General features: G+C 38.1%; 1 protein-coding gene and 1 pseudogene across 1 annotated transcript; both read right to left on the bottom strand.

The window, feature by feature from the left end:
* Positions 1–7,068: 7,068 nt before the first annotated feature.
* Positions 7,069–15,017, bottom strand: DEFB123 (defensin beta 123). The gene is made up of 2 exons (XM_016148803.1): positions 14,960–15,017; positions 7,069–7,265 (listed from the first exon to the last, which is right to left on the bottom strand). The coding sequence occupies exons 1-2, from the start codon at positions 15,015–15,017 to the stop codon at positions 7,117–7,119; spliced, it is 207 nt and encodes a 68-aa protein (XP_016004289.1). The 3' UTR covers positions 7,069–7,116.
* A 1,087-nt stretch (positions 15,018–16,104) lies between these two features.
* LOC107512865 lies at positions 16,105–17,405 on the bottom strand (annotated as a pseudogene).
* Between the last annotated feature and the right edge of the window lie 1,711 nt (positions 17,406–19,116).

A 19,116-nucleotide genomic window follows, 5' to 3' on the forward strand; every position in this document is an offset into this window, starting at 1 on the left:
ATAAGAATAGTACAAAGAATTCTGATAGCTCTTTCACTCCGTTTTTCCAAATATTGACATTTTACCACTTTCACCTTATGTCTTCTCTCATACTTATAACACACACACACATGTACATATAGTAATATATATTTCAGACATGACCTCCTTTATGCCCAAATATTACACTGTTGTTTTTCCCCCTGAACACAAAGACATTTTCTTATAAAACCACAATACAATTATAAAGACCAGGACATTAACATTGAGAAAATTCTATCTTGGACCTTATTCAGATTTTACCAGCTGTTCCAAAGAAGTCCTTCACAGCAAAAGAAAATCCCTGGATCAAGCGTTACATTTGGTTGTCACGTCTCTTTGATCTCTTTTACTCTGGAACGGTTCTTCGACCTTTCGTGACGTTGATGTTTTTAAGGAGTCCAGACCAGTGATTCTGTGGAATGTTTCTCAGTTTGAGTTTGTCTGATGTTTCCTTACAATTAGATTCAGCTTATGCATTTTCGACAAGGCAAGTCTAGGGTGGAAGTTCCTTGAGATACTTCGCAGTTAAGGCTCCCAAGCCCAGAGAGAGAGAGTGACTTGTCCAAGGCCCACAGCCCTTGAGGCACAGAGCCAGGACTTGGACTTAAACCTTTGAACCTCAGGTCAAGGCTTTTTCTGGGGTAGAACAATAGTCACAATAGGTAGGTCAGGGGAAGCTTTGGGAGGAAGGGAACTCCCTGGCACTGGAAGTGTGCAAGGGTGACCTACATGGGTGAGGAACACTAGAGAAGGTATTTTTGCTCTGCAGAGTTGCCCAGAAGTACTATTTCAGAGTACAGGCATTCTCCAAAGAGTCATTGGATGGCCGAGCTAATGATAATAATAGTATCAGTTAGCCTTTAGTAAGTATCGACTGCTTTACACGCATCTCACTTAAATCTCATCGTCATATGATATTCTTATCCCCTCCTTTTTTAGAAGGCAGCTGAAATTCTTAGGTGAATTCCCTAGGTCGTATACCCAGTAAGTGATGGTACTAGAACTCCACCCCCATCCTCTGGCTCTTGATTTTGTCTTCCAGATTTACCCTTATTTGTATTTTTAAAATAACATTTTTTTTCTAATTGTAAAAGTAATACATTTTCATTGGAGAAAACTTGGAAAAAAGAGAAGCACAAATAAGCAAAAATCATCAGTATTTTCACTACACATAAATACCCACAAATTAAAAAAAAATATGTAAAATGTGACAGATAAAATGGAATCAACTGGTGCATATTTTTTGTGTCCTTTTTTACTTATCAATATATCATAAACTTTTCCATATGTACTCTGATATTCTCCTAAGATTTTCAGCACTAAAATACCTCTTGAAATTTAAAAAAATTTCCAATTTTATTACTTGAATAATATGTTTAGAACACATTGTGGGAAAATAAAACATCAATAAACTTAAAAATATTCACCACTCTTTCATAATTCTTGGTAGCTTTTGGTTCATATTTTGTCGGGATGACTATATCTATATCTGTACTTATATCTGTATCTATATCTATCTCATTATCTATAGCTATATCTATGTATACAGTTGACCCTTGAATAACATGGTTTGAACTGTGCAAGTCCACTTATATGTGGATTTAAAAAAATAGTGTAAATGTATTTTCTCTTTCTTATGATTTTCTTCATAATATTTTTTCTCTAGCTTACTTTATTGTAAGAATACAGTATATAATACATATAATGTACAAAATATGTGTTAATCAGCTATTTATGTTATCAGTAAGACTTCCAGTCAACAGCAGGATATTAGCAGTTTACTTTTGGGGGAGTCAAAAGTTATATGTAAATTTTTGACTGAAATTTTGACTGTATATATATATATATTTTAAAACTTACAAATGAATGTGTGTGTATATATAATATATCTACATGAATATAGATATCTATGTATAGAAATGCCTATATATCCCTCTATATAAAGATATATTATAGATATAATAATATCTACATATAGACATATATATACATGTATGTGCATTTTTCACATGTATCGAGAGTCTTCTGTTGGAGTAGAGATTAGAAGAGTTTCTTCTTCTGCTGATCAGGAGATCCCTTGGGCTTATAGGAGAAGGAAAGAACAAAGGAATTACAATGATGTATATTGTAGAAGGTTCAAGGTAAGATCTGGTGACTCCCTACTCCCTTCCCCACCTGGGTTTTCCATGGCAGAGTGTAGAATGGAATTGCTTATTGTACCAGGGCTATATTTATGTCTGAGAGCCAGGCAACAATCACATGTGGCTCAAATTACCCTTGAAAATCACTCAGGAAGGTGCCTTTCTGGAAACTGACATCTGTAGCAAGTTTTCCTCCATCAATGGAACACGTCAAACCAAAGGGACTGGTTGGGTATATTTAGAGCCATTTTTATAAAAAATAAATTTCTCTCCACAGTGCAGTCACACAATGCAGTGTGATGCCTTCATTGGCAGGTGCTTTTGCTGCACAGGAACGAAGACAATTCCCACCTCTGCTCACTCAGGCACTGGCTCAAGGAGGGAATCCTTTGGCTTCTTTGGACTGCTATTGCTTATATTTTCCATATATATATATGTCATATATATTTTCCATGTGTATATATATATATATATATATATAAATAAAACAAAGAACTCATTTCCAGAATGTTTAAAGAACTCCTATAAATCAGTAAGAAAAAAACAATCCAATAATAGAGTGGGCAAATATTTAAACAGACATTTTACAAAAGAAGGTATATGAATTACCAATAAGCCCGTGAAACGATGTTCAAAATCATTAGCTTTCAGGTAAATGCAAATTAAAATCACAGTGGAATATCATTACTTGTCCAGTAGAATGATTAAAATAAAAAAGACTGACCTTGGTGGGGATAGGGAGCAGCAGGAATGCTAATACATTGCTGATGGAAATGTAACATGGACAAGCACTTTGGAAAAACAGTTGCAGAGTTACTTATGACGTTAAATAGAAATATATATGTACAAAGACTTCTCAATGGTTATAGCAGCTTTATTTATAATATCCTGTAACTGATAACAACTCTCAAATGTCCAACGAGTGGATAAGTAAATTGAGTTACACCTATCCGATACAAGAATACTCAGTAAACAACAATAAAAATTTACTGATACACACAACATGAATTAATTTCAGAAACATTATCTTAAGCAAAAGAAGCTAGGTACAAAGGTGTACATACTGAATGACTCCATTTATATAACGTTTCAGAAAGGTAAAACTAAGTTGATTTAAAAAGGGAGTGAAAAAGTTGAAAAAACTCCCCCAAAACGTATTTCTCTCTCTCTATTTTTTTTTTTCTGAGGATATGTAGTTGAATTTGGGTAAGTTATCTGTGCTTGTGATGCAGCTTCGTATGTCTCAGAAATAGCCAGTCCACAGGACTCTGCTAATGGTTAGATCAATGATTCTCAAAGGGGAGATACTGCCCTCTAGGGGTTGTTTTGGGACATTGTTGGTGGCATTTTTTTTTAATTGTCAAAATTAATAGGGCCTCTACTTGAATTTAGTAGATTGGGGACCAGGGATGCTAAGTCGCATGCAATGTGTGTGACTGTCCTGGGAAATGAAGTATTGACCCATCTCTCAAAATTCTAATGTCCTTCTGGACATTTATGTAGGTGAGGAAACCATTTATAATTCTGAGCCCAGCATCTAAGGCTGTCTTACAAGTATTTGTCGCACATTGAATTTTCCTGAAACAAATTGTGTAAATCAAGGGATGATTATACCTTATTCTGGTTAAGACTTTGCCCAAATTTTTCACCATTTTGGGAAGTCAGGACACAGATAGCAAACACTTTGGGTAGTATTTGAGGTGTGCACATAGTATACCCGTTTGAGTCTACAATTTATCTGTTGCACTCATGCTGTGTATAGATACAAGATCTGAGTATTTCTTAGGTCTTTAAGTGTAAGTGTACTACTTACATGTCAAAATACATATTATTATAAAAGTTTCTTTTCTCATTTGCATTATAGTTCTTTGATTTTTCTTGAAATTATGTGATTAGATAGGTTATAATACTTATAAATCTTATTTCAGGATAAAAAAGGGGGCATTGTGAAATGTTTATTATACAAAGGGAGAATTGGGTCCAATAGGACCCAGTGAATATCAAGCTCTCACTAACAGATAAGAGGGATCTCAGAGGATAGAGAGAGGGGCTATCCCCTTCCTCAGAATTCCATCAAGAAGGCCAATGTTTTATCAATGTTCATTTTCCTCTAAGCATAGGGACTCAGTGTTTCATGAGGAGAGAAGCAGACATATTCCTTCCTATAGAAATTTATTGCAAGGATACACAGAAATGTGAGTACACTGAACACTGTGCATGTCCCATCCATTTATACTCTTCTATCCCTGTTCACAGCCTTGGCTGAAGTGACAGTCATATGCAGACCAGGAGGCCCCTTTCTCTTGTGCCCCAGACACAGTTGATTGGACAAGAGGTGGGCACCTCCCCAAACCAAACTAATCTTGTAGGCTGGCCAGCGACCTCTACATAATGTGGGCGGTATAAAATGGTGAACTGAATCAATCAGGTTCTCTGTTATGAGGATTGAAATTGGGAAATACAGAGAATAAAGTAGTTTATAATTGAGTGGGTGAGTGGAGGTGGGAGGGGGGCGGAATAAAGCATAATTTGAGGAAGCAGAAGCTGAGTAAATAGAGGTGATTAGAGGTAAGGTAGGCAGTCCTCTACTTTAATACATAAAGTATTAAATGTTTACATCCAAACATCAAAGTGTTGTGGGATCTACCACACTGCTTGCTTTTCATATTTCATCTTGTATCTCTCTTCCTTTGCATACCAAGCTTTAGCCACATGCCATTCTTTTGGTTTCTGGAGCAAGCCACCCTCCTCCCAAAGGCCTATGCACATATTGTTTTACCTGGAATATTCTTCAAACTCCCTCTCAAGTCTTTGCAAACATGAGTTCTCATTCTACAGATCCTAGGTCAAATGCCATCTCCTCAGAGGGGGTTTACCCTGATAGCTCATGGGGGTGCAATTCCCCCACCCTTATTCTCAGTTACTATACTCTTCATAGCCTTTACCACCATCTGTAATTATGAATTCATTTCTTGTTTAATGATTTTTCCTGCAGTTTGTGGACTCCACAATGGCAAAGCCTATACTTGTTTTATTTACCATTTTATAACTAAAGACTAACACGGTGCCTGACAAATAGTAGATGATTGATAAATACTTGTATTTATATAACTAAATGAACAAATGAATATATGTTTTCCAAGGATTGTGGTTCAGTAGATCTAAGACATGGCAAAAAAATTCTTAGCTTCCCAATACAGTCACGCGTCGCTTAAGGATGAGAAATGTGTGCGGTTAGGTGATTTCGTTATTGTGTGAGCATCATAGAGTGCACTTATGGTTAGCCTAGTTGTTTCCAAAGTGGTTATACTAGTTTACATCCCCGCCAGCAGTGTATGAGAGTTCCAATTGCCAACACTTGTTCCCCATCAACAATTGTTACTGTCAATTTAGATATTCTAATATGTATATAGTAGTATTTTATTGATTTTAATTTGCATTTCTCTAATATTTATAAATTTTCATAAGTTTATTTGCCACATGTATTTTTTTTTTTTTTGGTGAAGTGTTGGTTCAACAGTGTTGCTCATTTTGTTGCTGGATTTTTTATTATTATTATTGAGTTTTGCGAGTTCTTTACATATTCTGAAAAAAATAATCCTGTATAGGACATGTAATGTTCAAATATTTTCTGTTCTAGACCTTTTTGACTGATTTAGCTTTTTCATCTTTTCTAGTTTTATGATTCTTAAAGCACTTAATGTTTATAGTGTTTATCCTTTTTAGAGCTCAATTTTTATTATATATCAAGAGGGCAAAATATATTTAAAAATAAATAAAAGTATAAAAAACAATAACCTATCTCTATACCTACCATCCAGATAAAGAAAATAGAATATCAGCATTACTTCTTCCATTTTCTATATTCTTCGAGTGAGCCATTAACCTAAATTTGTGCTTTATTGATAGTTTTGTCATCTATGTCTATGTCCCTAACATGATATTTGTTTATATGTCCACATGATGAAGTTATGGAAAAAATTTTGTTAGGATTTTGATTGGAATTTCATTGAATCTAGGAAACAATTAGGATAGAATTAATATCTTTAAGATATTGAGTCTTCCAATTCATGAATTGGTATGTCTCTCTGTTAATTTAGGTTTTTCAATATTGTCTTTCATTAAGAGTTTCTAATTTTCTCCATAAAATTCTTGAACTTTTTTTTTTTTAAATATTCACGAGTATCGGGAAGTATTTTATTTTTGTCTGTTAGCTATTTGATTACACTAAACTTCTTAAATCTGTGGCTTGATCTCTTTCAACATTACTTTCCTTCTTCTGTGCATGACATTTTATTTATTTTTATTGTATGCTAAAAATTGTATTTAAAAGGACTGTAAAGACTATAATAATTGTTATTTTTATTCAAGGAGAACATACCCTTCTGTTAGCCAGTTGATATTGGTTGTTGATACATCTGCAAATCAAGACAACAAAATGTTCTTAGTTTTTGTAGTCTGTCAAATAGGTATGAGGAAAATTTTGGAATTTCAAAGTAATAATTTATTAGATGATAATAAGATTAATAACATAACTAAAGATGTCGAGTAAGAGCACAGTAGAATTACTGAGAACAGCCTGAAAGTGAACACATTTATACTTTAAGCCTTCTACCTTAAAAGATTCTAGAAACATGAAGATACATAACCACATCATTCATTAGAGGACAATGATATCATCATATGTCATGTAGATTCCAGAAAATTCCACTGCACTCTTGTTAGAGAGTGAGATTGAAAAAAGGAAAATAATGTTTTGTTATTATTATTATTATGAAAATAGTTCTGATTTCACAAACCACCTGAAAGGGGACCTCCAGAGAACTGTTGGGATAGACTAACGGACTAACACGGGGATCAGCCAGAGGTGTTTATTGATCAAACTCAGGAATCCACTGGGGTTGGACTCACAACAGCTTCATCTGTGTTTTCATAGCTTTAGGCTTCAGAGAACTCAAAATGACCACGGCCTTTCTTTTGGCTGAGTTTTCTTGGGCATCACACAGCATAGCTTATTATTTGTGCATAAAACATGGACCTTTTCCTTTTTGAAACATCTGTGACGGCATTTGCCATGAAGATTCCAGCATTTTTGGCTGTCACCTGACACGAAAGAGAAAGGAGAAAGGAGACGATGTCGGTCTTAAGAAGAGGTAGGGTCTGGATTTGAAAGGTCTGTAAAAGGTTTGAAACAGATGGGTCCTCAGTTTCCCTCGCCTTTAACCCTGCCCTCTTTTGTCTTTTTTTCCCCCCTCTCCTTTTTGAAAAACTGTGGTAAAATACAAACAATATAAAATTCACCAGTTTAAGCATTTTAAAGTGTGCAGTTCAGGAGCATTAAGTACATTCACAATGTTGTATGACCATCATCACCAACTAGTTTCAGAGCTTAAAATCATCCCAAACAGAAACCCTGCACCCATTAAGTATTCTCATGTTGCCCTACCCCCAGCCCTAGGCAACCACCCGTTTGCCATCCTCTCTATGAGGTTTGTATACTTTGTATATTTTATGCCAAATGGAATCATATAATAAAATATGTGGTCTTTTGTGTCTGGCTTCTTTCACTTAGCAATGTTTTTAAGGTCCATTCATATCTTGGTTTTTAAAAAAAATTTTTGATGATTTTCTCTAACGTTCCATCACTCTTCATAATTTTATTTTTATTTCCATCCACCACCACCATCCATCCCCAGAACTCTTTTTCATCTTGTAAAACTGAAACCCTATACCCATTCAACAATAATTTCTCATTCTTGCTTCCCCCCAGCCCCAGACAACAACCCATCCATATTGTTTTTGATACATTTCCTGTCCCAGAATCTTGACTAACTGACAAACTACAAAGTTGGCAAAAATAGCTCTTAAAAGAACAATTCTGACAGTTTTGGGGATGTGATTGCACCAGTGCTGTCAATAAAGAAGCATGAAGATCTGGGACAGTTCCCAACTATTCCATCCACAAGTTTTTAGCAGTTAAAGATGAAATCTGGTACTTGAGGCAAACAAAAACATGTACCTCCCTCTTCTCTTTCTTCTATAGAAACTCCAAGACTGCTCTGACTCTGGTTTTCATGGTCTCTCATGCCCATTAGCTGAATACAGTCTGTCACTTCTATTTGTGTCAGTTAAACTATTTTGTTTAGATGGTTTGGTGCCACGACTATTCTCGATTTCATTAACTTGTCATTTACTCTTCTTTCTTTCTGCTGATGGTTTAGGCTAGGTTTATTTTATGATCAGGAATAAATTCTTTTGAGATGATCTTTTTGTCCAATATGGGGGAAATTTTGTGCTTCAGTGGAAACTTACATTGTCTGGAGCAGTGCTTCTCAACTGGGGAGATTTTGCTCCTCAGGGGATGTTTGGCAATGAAATGTCTGGAGATATTTTTAGTTGTCACAGCTGGGTACTACTGGCAATTAATGGGTGGAGGCCAAGGATTCTGCTAAATATCCTGCAATGCACAGGAGAGCCTCAACAAAGAATTATCGAGCCCAAAATGTCAATAATTACCAATAGTGTCAAGAGTCCTTGATCTATATAAATCACAACCTTCAGAGTTAACTAATTTTGATTATGCGAGTGTTATTTTACAACTCTATGAATTGTTGATAAATGATAGTAATTTAAAAATCATTATTTTCTGTATCTATGCAAATACGTTCTGTTCCATAGATTCAATAGATATCCTCCCTTCTCCTGCAAAATATTTTTATCTATTTGTAAATTCGTTTTGACATTTCTTTACTCCATATATATATTTGTGCTTTGACCTAGCTATAATATCTGCCTTCTCTCATTATGAGTTAAATGAAATCTTTAACACTTGTTCATTTTTACATAGGTACAAACACCAGAAGTTTATTTTTTTAAAAAAATTATCTTTTAAAACTTCTTTGGAACCTGAGCTAACTACAGTCATAGGCACCAGATTCTGAAAAAATATATTGAGAGAAATTTGGACGTTCGCCTCAATTAGATGTAGTATAGACACCTGGTGTTTCTGGACTCTCTGAAATGGAGCTTGGTGAAGAAAACTTCACAGTTTTTTCTTCTTTTCTCAGTAAAGAAAACTTAAAGACTATTCTAAGACAATATCGGTGGAGAAGTTTTAATTGAATCGGGAGGATAGTTTCAGTATATCTACCACCAGCCAGTTTCATAACCCTGGAAAAACAGTGAGGTGGGACATGAAAAGGAACCACCATCTCAAGGACTCTATACAACTCCCTACACCTCGAGGATTTGAATATGTATTTACTATTGCTCGCCTTTCCTATGATTGGCTAGATGCTTTTCCTTGCCAGAAGGCAACAGCATTTCCTGTGGCTAAAAATGATTGTTTGTCTTTTCTAATCCTAGAAAAGGCCAACTAGATTGACAGAATGTAAATTAGTGGTTGCTTGTGGCTGGGAGGCAGGGGAGGTGACTGACTACAAAGGGGCTGGAGATCTATTTGGGGTAATGGAAATGAATTATACTATGATCGTGGTGGTCATTATATGAATGTCTACATTTTTTGAAGCTCATATTGTGTGCCTAAAATGTGTAAATTTTATTTTATTTATTTTATGAAAGTTGTAACTCAGTAAAATTGATCAAAAAAGAAACAATAAGAAAAATTTAATAGCAAGTGATATAGTAAGATAGGCAAAAGAGATTTAATGTAGAGACAAGATGAGACCTTGAGAAAGAAAACCAAAGCAAGCTATTAGGAAAAAAATACTCAAACTATAATTCTAGAAAATGTTCTTTAAATAATAGATGACTTGAAAATGCCATAAGAGTTCACAGTATATCTGAGAATGTTGATGCAGAAGAAAGAAAATGCAGAAATAATGTGGAATATTTTAAGTATAAATCCTGTAGTCTTCACTTTGGATAGAAAGAATCAATATTAATCCATGAGGTCTTCTATATATATTTAAATGTGTTGACTTTACCAACTAGCTGTCTACTGAAAAGATGAAGAAAGAAAGAAGGATCAGTTTAGTAGCACCGAATACCTCTACTACTGGATCATAGTTCTAAAATACCATTTTCCTACTAAAAAAAAAAAAATCAGAGCTTCTTGAAGAAATGGCTAATTCAAGATCTGAGCGAGAATTGTACAAGATGAGCCTAGAACAGGTAGTCACACCAGATAACCAGTTGTGAACCAGTGAAACTGCTTTTGTTACTTAAGAAAATGACAAAATGCTAAGAAGCTTTGTTTTCTCAAATCACAACCTGTTAGAAACTTTGTATTTGAAATGATACTGGCAAGTTTGGAACATTACATTCTTCCCTGAGGAAGGACATCATTCAATGAAGAAAAGCAGCCTTGATTTCAGAGCTAAAGGCAGAAGGTCAGAGAAAGGATTTGGGGATACAAAATGCTACATCTCTCTTAGTTTTGTACTTTCCCTGGAAATGGGACTCTGAACCCACTTTTCAGCCTAGGCTAGATGTTACCCCTTTACGCACTGACCTGTGGCCCTCCCTTGCCTTGAAGTCTATCAAACACTGCTTCATTTACATGTTTACTTAAATTCTGCCCTTCTTCTTAATCCTATAGTCACCAATGACCCACGGTTCCTCTGGTGTGTATTTTCCTTGCTGAAGCACGTTAATATATCTAACTTTGTCTGACTGCCAGTGTATCCATTGTGATGTTTATAAGATGGACTTTATTACAGGGAAACTATCCAGGACTAGCAGAGATGTCAAATAAGGCTCAGGTGCCATATTTAAAAAGCTCCCACGAGCCAAGGATAAGACAAGGTGAGTTTCAGTAAGAGTAAAGATTGCAGTGAATGAATGTACATCAAATATATTTAAATCCATGAGCTTATGATGATATTAAAAACAATTTTTTCACATTTGGAGGATGATAGGAAAATAAATCATTATCTTGCAGATTTATATAAAAAGAAAAATCATCAAGCATTTATTTTGTCCTTCCCATATGTACTGTACTGCTGAGTAAGCAAATAGTAGATAATCAGAAGTGTCTTTATTATATTAGTATTCCAGCTAACCAGTAAAAATCACATAATAAAAGATTACCATTTTGTAATGCCCAAAGAAATAATGCGTCTAGGCTTTGAGCATCCATGACTATAACTGTCACTAAATCAGAGGCAACAAACATATTATATGTCTCCCAGTGTAAGAACATTATCAACACCAAAAGTTTTGTCAAAAAGTTTTGAGCCTGATCAAATCTCTGGACCCAGGTACCAATTTGCAAGAAATACAGTGGTCAGTAGAACATGCTGAAATTCACCTTGAGTATGCAATCAGCAAAATTTGTTCTTTTGGACTGAACTGTTCTGTCTACATTTGTCTCTGGTGATTAATCAAGTCATTAAGGAAATGGTGGAAGAGGAAGAACCCAAAAAGAAGTCTTGCATGGCTTTTCAAGAAGTCGTCCCTTACATATAAAAAGATTATTAAGCAGGTAAACAATCATTTATTCTTTAGTGTCAGAAAAATGTTGAATTAGGAAGTTCAGTGAAAATTTGGTCATTCGCTCTGAATATTGGTAAACTCATATTAGCATATGATTGAATTTGAGAGGCATCTGAAGCCAGGCCACCTCCAGATTGGCCTCTTGACCTATTATTAGATATGGTAACTAACCCTCCCCTCTATTCCCTCAGACTCCTTCCCAGACATCAGCCACCCTCACCCCAACCCATTCTTGAGGTGAGACATCTTATTTTCAAGGACATATTATAATGCACACAGGAGGGATTAATTTATTACCCATTGCTCATTAATTTATCAATTTAATTGGTCAATTCTGCTATGGTTTATTCTTCATATGTAAATTAGGGAATAATAATGGTAGTTACCTCAGAGAATTAAAAAAAAAAGAATACCTAGTGATATCAAATTTTAAAACTAGGCATGATGAAAATTGGGTGTTTCGGGATGTGGGTGTCTTAGCAATGAAACTATGAAGAAATACAAATAATACATTGCTATAAATGTGAGTACAGTAGTTTTAGTTCATAGCAAGACAATAATTTTAAGAGCCAAAATTTAACAAGAACAGTCAGAATTTCCAATTTCGAAGAGTTCCTTTATATATTATTTGGTTTAACTGGTGGATTCAGATAATACTACCTCACTCTAAGTCACAGGAGGAGAAGCTGAGGGTCCAGCTAGAGAAAACTTCCATTCTATCTCTGTAAACACCATCACACCCCACAGAAAGCAGAAGAGAAATGCTCTCCCTTGGGGCAAGTGGGCGCTTGACTCCACTTCTTGTAGCAACAGCAGCAACAGGCCTGAGAGCTCTACTAGAACCTACACCTCACCTCCACCATCCAGGCTGAGGATGGGCCCACTGGCAGGCTAGGGACCAAGGTCTTCCAGTCCTTTCCAACTAGTGGCCTGCTCCTCGACCTGAACACCTAGGACATAGAGATAACTAAGTGGGAAAAGCAGGGACGAGAGGGTCTCTTGCTACAAACTGGTCTGGAAAAACTTCCAGGGCAGGAGGATTGACCCCTTGCCTCTTAGAGCATAGCCCAGAGAAAGTGCTAACAGACTGGACACAGCAAGCAGATCATGGTACCAGCTGGGAGTGGATTAGATATGGCTGAGGGAAGTGGCTGAGTATCTCTCTCTGCTCTCCTACAGCATAAAATAGATCCAGACGGTTTCCAAGTTCTCTTGTGTCTCTGGTGGAGATAGTAAAACCAGAGAGGAGCTAAAAACCTGAGGGGTCTGCCAGGAGTATACCCCTACGCAGAAGGCAGTGGGAGGGTGTGTGAATAGACTAAACTCAGAGACCAGACAGAAGATTTGGCTGAGACGAAGGGCTTGAGGCAGTGGGACTCTGTACAGGAGTAGAATTTTATCAGCCATGGCATCCAGTAGAAAGTGCCAGCAGGATGCTCAATGACCACATATAGAAATCAGTGAAGGTCTAGCATGGGGCCCCATCCCAATTACTTATGCTTCTGCCGCAGGGCCTTTGCACTTGATATTTCCTCCAGCTTTAATGTTAGTCCCCATAAATCTACCTGGCTCACCCCTCATCCTCCTTCAGGCCACAGCGAGCCATTCCGTGGGTGCACCTTTAAAATAACGACTCCCTTCCTACCCCTGGAATTTGTTATCCCCTTTTTCTGCCTATTCTATTCATTATACTCATCACACGACATTCCATAGGTTTCACTTATTAAACCAAATTTTTTCTGCCTGCCTCAACAGAATATAAGCTCTAAAGAGACAGAGATTTTGCTTGTTTTGTTCTGATTTATTCACAGCTCTATTTCCTGTACCTATCACAGTGCCTGGACATCAGGTTTATTCAACCATATTTACTGAATGAACAGATTAATGAAATCATGACATATCAAGTTACTTTCTCCTAAACCCAGACACTATTGTGGGAAGGACAGTGGGGAAAATGGAAATTTATTCAGAAGAGACTGGCTTTACTTGGAAACACTTTAAAGCAGGAAGGATGAATATTTAACTTCTGAGTTTAGGCACAGCACTAAGTGTCCTCCCCGGCCCCGCCCCCAACTGTCTCACCAGCAGGATGGACGTTCCGATGAGTTATGGAAAACTCATAGTTAAGAAACTATATATTTTTGCACGCCAAAATTTCAGTGTGTTCATTGTTATTCCCACAACCCGATATTACCACACACACACTATTGTAGCAGTTTGAGAAATGAGGAAATTGAAACTGTGAGTAGCCAAGCTGCTTGCTGGGGGTCACAGTGATAGAAAATGGTAGGGCAGTTTCCAACCTAGGTTCTAGGGGTTTCCTCTCTACCCCAGGTGGGTGGCACTCTATGCATTTGCCACAGGCAAATAGGAGGGCTGAGGTCAGCTTGCTTGAAGAAATTCACAAATTCTGACCCTGTGGAAAGGTTAGACAAAAGCCTTGGCGTGGGCAGGAGCTTCCGGGAGTTGAGCAGCAGGGGCCAGAGAGCTTGTGCTGGATGGAGTTGGCGGAGCAGAACGGTCTGACCATGGTGCTTCTCTGCTTACGCCTTCCTGTGGTTCCCTCGCCCAGCATTCAAGGCCCATCAAGACCTGGCCCTTGACTGCTTCCTCAGCTTTACCCCTTGCCATGCCTCTAAACCACTCCCCCATCTCGTGCCAGTTCCCTGAAGTCACCACGCTCTCTTCCATATCTGGACCTTTGCATACGCTGATTTCGGCCCGGGACACCCTTCCTACTTCCACCTCTTTTTCTTGCCCTTCTAATTTCTACTCATTTTTCAGGACTCAGGGTATCCCACTAGGAGGACTCTCCTGCCATGTGCACCCCAATGTCCTGGCTCCTCTCTAGCACAGCTCGTGTCACTTGGGGTTGCAAATGCTATTTATCATCTCACCCAGGGCTCTGTCATGTGTCTCTGGGGTCCTGGCTTCCAACACAGGGTCTGGCACAGAGGCAGCAACAGTAAATATGAGCTTTTATCTCCCATTAAGATGCTCGTGATCTTCACACAGTCTAGGTCATTTCGGGAAGTATTTTGTGAAAGGGCCACTTTCATCCTCTCCTCTTGCTTCTCCTGCCCACCCCTCTCATTCTTTCTCACACGCTAGGCCAGCTGTGCATGCTCTCTGGGAGAGGAGGGATGGGTGGCTGGCTGGAAGCTCTGGATGTCATAGCTGGTACCTGAGATCTGGCACCTGCTGCCGGTGAGGGTGCCTCCTCCACGTGGCTCCCAAAGGTGACCTGAGGCCTGGCAGCCTGTTTTCCCTGCCCTTGAGATTTTGTGCCCAGGCCTCAGTACTCACACCCTGTCCCTCCCCGGAAGAGTTGTCCAAGTTACCTGGAGTGAGCTGCGACAAGAGCAGCAGTACAGCCAAAGTCAGCAATAGGGGCTTCATGACTGGAAGTGGCCCAAGGAGAAGCTGTGATGGTAAAGCTATTGGGAAAGAGCTCTGGCCTCTTTGGCTCGCGTTCCTTTTGACCAACAGGAACAGATGTCTCCCACGTGAGACTGCAGCTGCCCACTGGTCCGGCCCTCGCCCATGGTCTGCAGCTACACGCCCTCAGCTGACACGCCTCCTCTCATTAATTAGGTCATCAGGGAGAGAGGTCAGGCAACAAGGCCCAATGCCGAACAGCACACATCCTTCCGCCCAGCTCTAAGCCTCCCGAAGGGACCACAAGGGGGCGTCATGCATTCGGAATCCAGAAGGTGGGGGGAGACCTCACAGATGGGTCCTGGAAGTGTTTCGAGGGATAAACACCAAAGCACTAGACAGATGAACTGAAATGGTGTTCCAAGCAGAGCAAGTCTGTACGAGGCTTATGTTGGTGTTGAAAGTGAGAAATATGGTGTAACTGGAGCTAAAATTGGGAGGAAATGAGAATAAGAGATGAAGCTCCCTGCACCAGCCTGGTGCCCTCTCAGAAACACCAGGAGCCAGAGCCCATGCATTGGATCTTGCCCACAGGGTCCTGCCTTCTGGGCACTAGGCTGAGAACCTCTCAGAGATCCAAGAACCAGCTGTTGGGGGTTTGTCCTCTGAACTCTTAGGTTTTGGGAACCCATTCTCTTCTCTTTAATTCCCACGGCCCGAGGTGGTAGCCGCAATCCTGTAGTTGCAAATATGTTTCCGCGGGGTCTTCTTTTGGTTCTTTCGGCCTTCCAACAACAGTGTAGCCTAGCCAGTTCCTTATATTCAGTATCCTATGTGGTTTCTTTCCACTTTCTGGCTGGACCCTACTTGAATCAGAGGTCAAGGGTGTAAAAGCATATGTAGCGTTTACAAGGCAAAATAACATTGAGAACTGTTTCTGTAGGGGTGGAAAATAGAGTGAGGAGGTTGAAGACTGAAAGGTGAGTGAAAGAGTGTCAACAACTGCTTTTTTTAAGTTCTTAGTTTATTAATGCTCTCATGACAAACCTGTGCAATCACCACAAAGTCAGTGATGAATCTTTACTCCTTCTGCTGTCCAATTTTCACCTCACTTTTTGCCAGTATCAACATTGGCCTTTGCAGTCCCCCTGACTTTTTTATCCTGTTGTTGTGTTCCTTTCACCGTTTTTTTGTTTTTTGTTTTTTGTTTTTTTTTTTTTTTTTTAGGTCTTTTGCTTCTCATACAGGCTTTGTCTTGCAAGTCTCTGTTTAGGTTCATTTTTCTTCACATAATCCAGGAAATCAGAAATCAGGCCGAAGCCAGCTGTCTGGCCACCACCAGAATGGGTTCTGAATCCAAATACAAAGATGACATCTGGTATAGTCTTGTACATTTTGGCTAGTTTTTTTCTGAATTTCTGTCTGAGGTACTGTTGCCTTCCCAGGGCGAAGGCCGCTGAGGATCATTTGTTTCCACTGAAGTAGTCTATTGGTCATGAACTTCCTTGTCTGGATAGTTACTGTGCTGTTCATGATGGCGGCTTTCCCTCAAGCATTCAGGGAGGAAAACTCTTTCTAAGCCTTTAGGATGAAGAGGACACCTGCTTAGGAAGGGACTCGGTGCTGCCTAAAAATCCACCAGTATTGTGTTGTTCATTTCTGTTAAGGAGGCTCACTTTTTCAAACATATTAGTTAAGACTCAATCAGGGAAGCAACAGAACCACGATCAGTATTATGGAATAAAAAATTAAGAATTAGACTCTATTCAATTATGGGAGGAGATGGGAGAACAAAAACATGTCAGGGGGTAGTGGGATCGCTGAGGGAGCTGGCATAGAGGTCTGTGAAAGGTTGTTTGCTCTTCAAAGCTCTTGCGTGTTTGAGTTAACAGAGAAGCGTTTAGTGATGGGCCTGGGCCTGGGGTCACTTTGGTCAGCAGGGCTGGCAGTTAGGAAGGAGAGCTGATAGCAGTGAGGACACACTAAAAACTGCAGATGCCCCTGATTCTAACCTCACGACCCTCTAACCAGTGACAACATTCAGAGCACAATAATGCTGCTTCATTTTCACCTCCCAAATATCATACAATGATGATGATGATGATGATGATGATGATGATAGTTTGTGGCAAAAACCCTAACTTGATTTTGTATAGGGAAGAGAATTGTGAAATGTAATTTTATCCTAGTTAGGGCTGTCAGAGTACCTGTCAGGCTGAGCTACAAAAACATCACAAAATTCATATGTCAAATTCATTGACTTGAGAATGATAGGCCATCTCACTAGCCCTGGACTACTTACGTCTGAACTGTCATGTAAGAGGAAAATATATTTTTCTCTTAATCAAGCCATTGTATTTTGATGTTTCTTTATTAGAGCAATTTAACCCACATCCTACTTATTTTCATAATATTAAGTGGTGCAGGGAGCAGGAAAAAAAAAAAACTAAAGTGGAGGATCTGATTGGAGACCCCTCTGCATTAATCTTGGATCCAAAGGGCTATTACATCAGTGTAAAGATGAATTAGAAATAATGGTGCACTCACCATTGAGGAAATCATAGAGAAAATGGCTTGTATTGACTCTTAACACTGGATGGAGAAAAGGGGAAAACTTGTAAATATGAATAAACCCTCATGTGGGCTTGCAGACAAAATTCACACTGTCTAGATTCTCAATTAAGAACATACCTGGTTAGAAGAAAACACAGAAATGTTGAAAGAATGTTCTTTAACTCAGGCTACAAAAGAATTCCCAAAGGTAAAATTCCAAGATAATTTCATTGTCAAAAATCACAAAACATAAAGAAAGAAGGCAACATGACAAAGTCAGTAGCAACTTCATTGGGAGACTCAAACCCACAAAGATTTCAGATACCACAATACAAAATAAATATAGTTAATATACTTAAAGAGGTAAATCCAGGGAAATAAACTCTAAGTACAGACCATGAGACTATAAGAATGACTAAATGAAATGAAAATTAAGTAGAAACTCTAAAAGTAAAAAATATAATTGAAATTAAAAACTTAATAGAGACTGATATTTTTTAGAATATGGCAATCTACGTCTTTTGGATCAAACCTTATGAAAATTAACTAAAAGACTGCAACTAAAATATGGCATAAAATTTTTAAAGAGATTTCCAAGGCATCAAGGAGCTGACAAGATAGAAAATAATTAAAAGGTCTACATTGAAAGGAAAATGTGAACCCAGAAAGATAAGTAGAACCTTAAAACTGCTTTTGTCCTAAGGGCATCTTCAAACTTGATGTTTTGATCGTCTTGAGGTGGGAGGAAGAGAATTCAAAGGCCAGGGCCTACTCAAGGTAAAGTTCAACGAGAGATTATGTCTTCACATTAAGCTGGGACTACAAAGGTTTATACATTGAGGTAAAGATGAGCAATAAGTAAACCTGCCTTCCCCTACTCAGATGTTTTTCTTGTTAAGCAAAGCAAGACAGCAAAATCATTAAGATGCTGTAACTACAAGCTAATCTTTGTGTTTTTGTAGCTCAAATGTAATATCTCCTGGATTGTAAAACAAAACAGAACAAGTTATGAATTTATTTGAAAACATTCCCTAACTGGTAATGTTCCAGGCATTTGGCAGAAGCAAATGCAAATGACCTATGAAGAAAGGCAACATTATCTAGACTTCCAAGAAATCACAAATAAATTCAAGGACAATTAATAGAACATATTTGAAAATTATGAAACATACAAAGAAACAAGGCACCATCACTGAGAACCATAAGAAACATACCTACAAAACTTCAGTTATTAGAATTATCAGATAGTATGTGTATGCGATATTTAATGTAATATTTAATCAGGCTTCCAAAAGGAGAGATGAGAGCATGGTTTCAAGGTTGTTTTGGAGAGTTAGTGGTTGAGAATTTTCTAGAAGTGACCAAGAATGTAAATTCACAGGTTCAAGAAGCTCAATGAATCAAGCAGAAAAAATAAAAAGAAACTAACTTTTAAACACATTATAGTGAAATTATAGAACACACACACACACACACACACACACACACACACACACACACGAAAATTATCTTAAACACAGCCAGAAGGAAAAGACAGATAACCCTCAGGAAGCAACAGTTGTGCTGA

The sequence above is a fragment of the Rousettus aegyptiacus genome, unplaced genomic scaffold (genome assembly GCF_014176215.1).
Source record: "Rousettus aegyptiacus isolate mRouAeg1 unplaced genomic scaffold, mRouAeg1.p scaffold_m13_p_12, whole genome shotgun sequence".
In the NCBI taxonomy this organism is placed as follows: domain Eukaryota; kingdom Metazoa; phylum Chordata; class Mammalia; order Chiroptera; family Pteropodidae; genus Rousettus; species Rousettus aegyptiacus.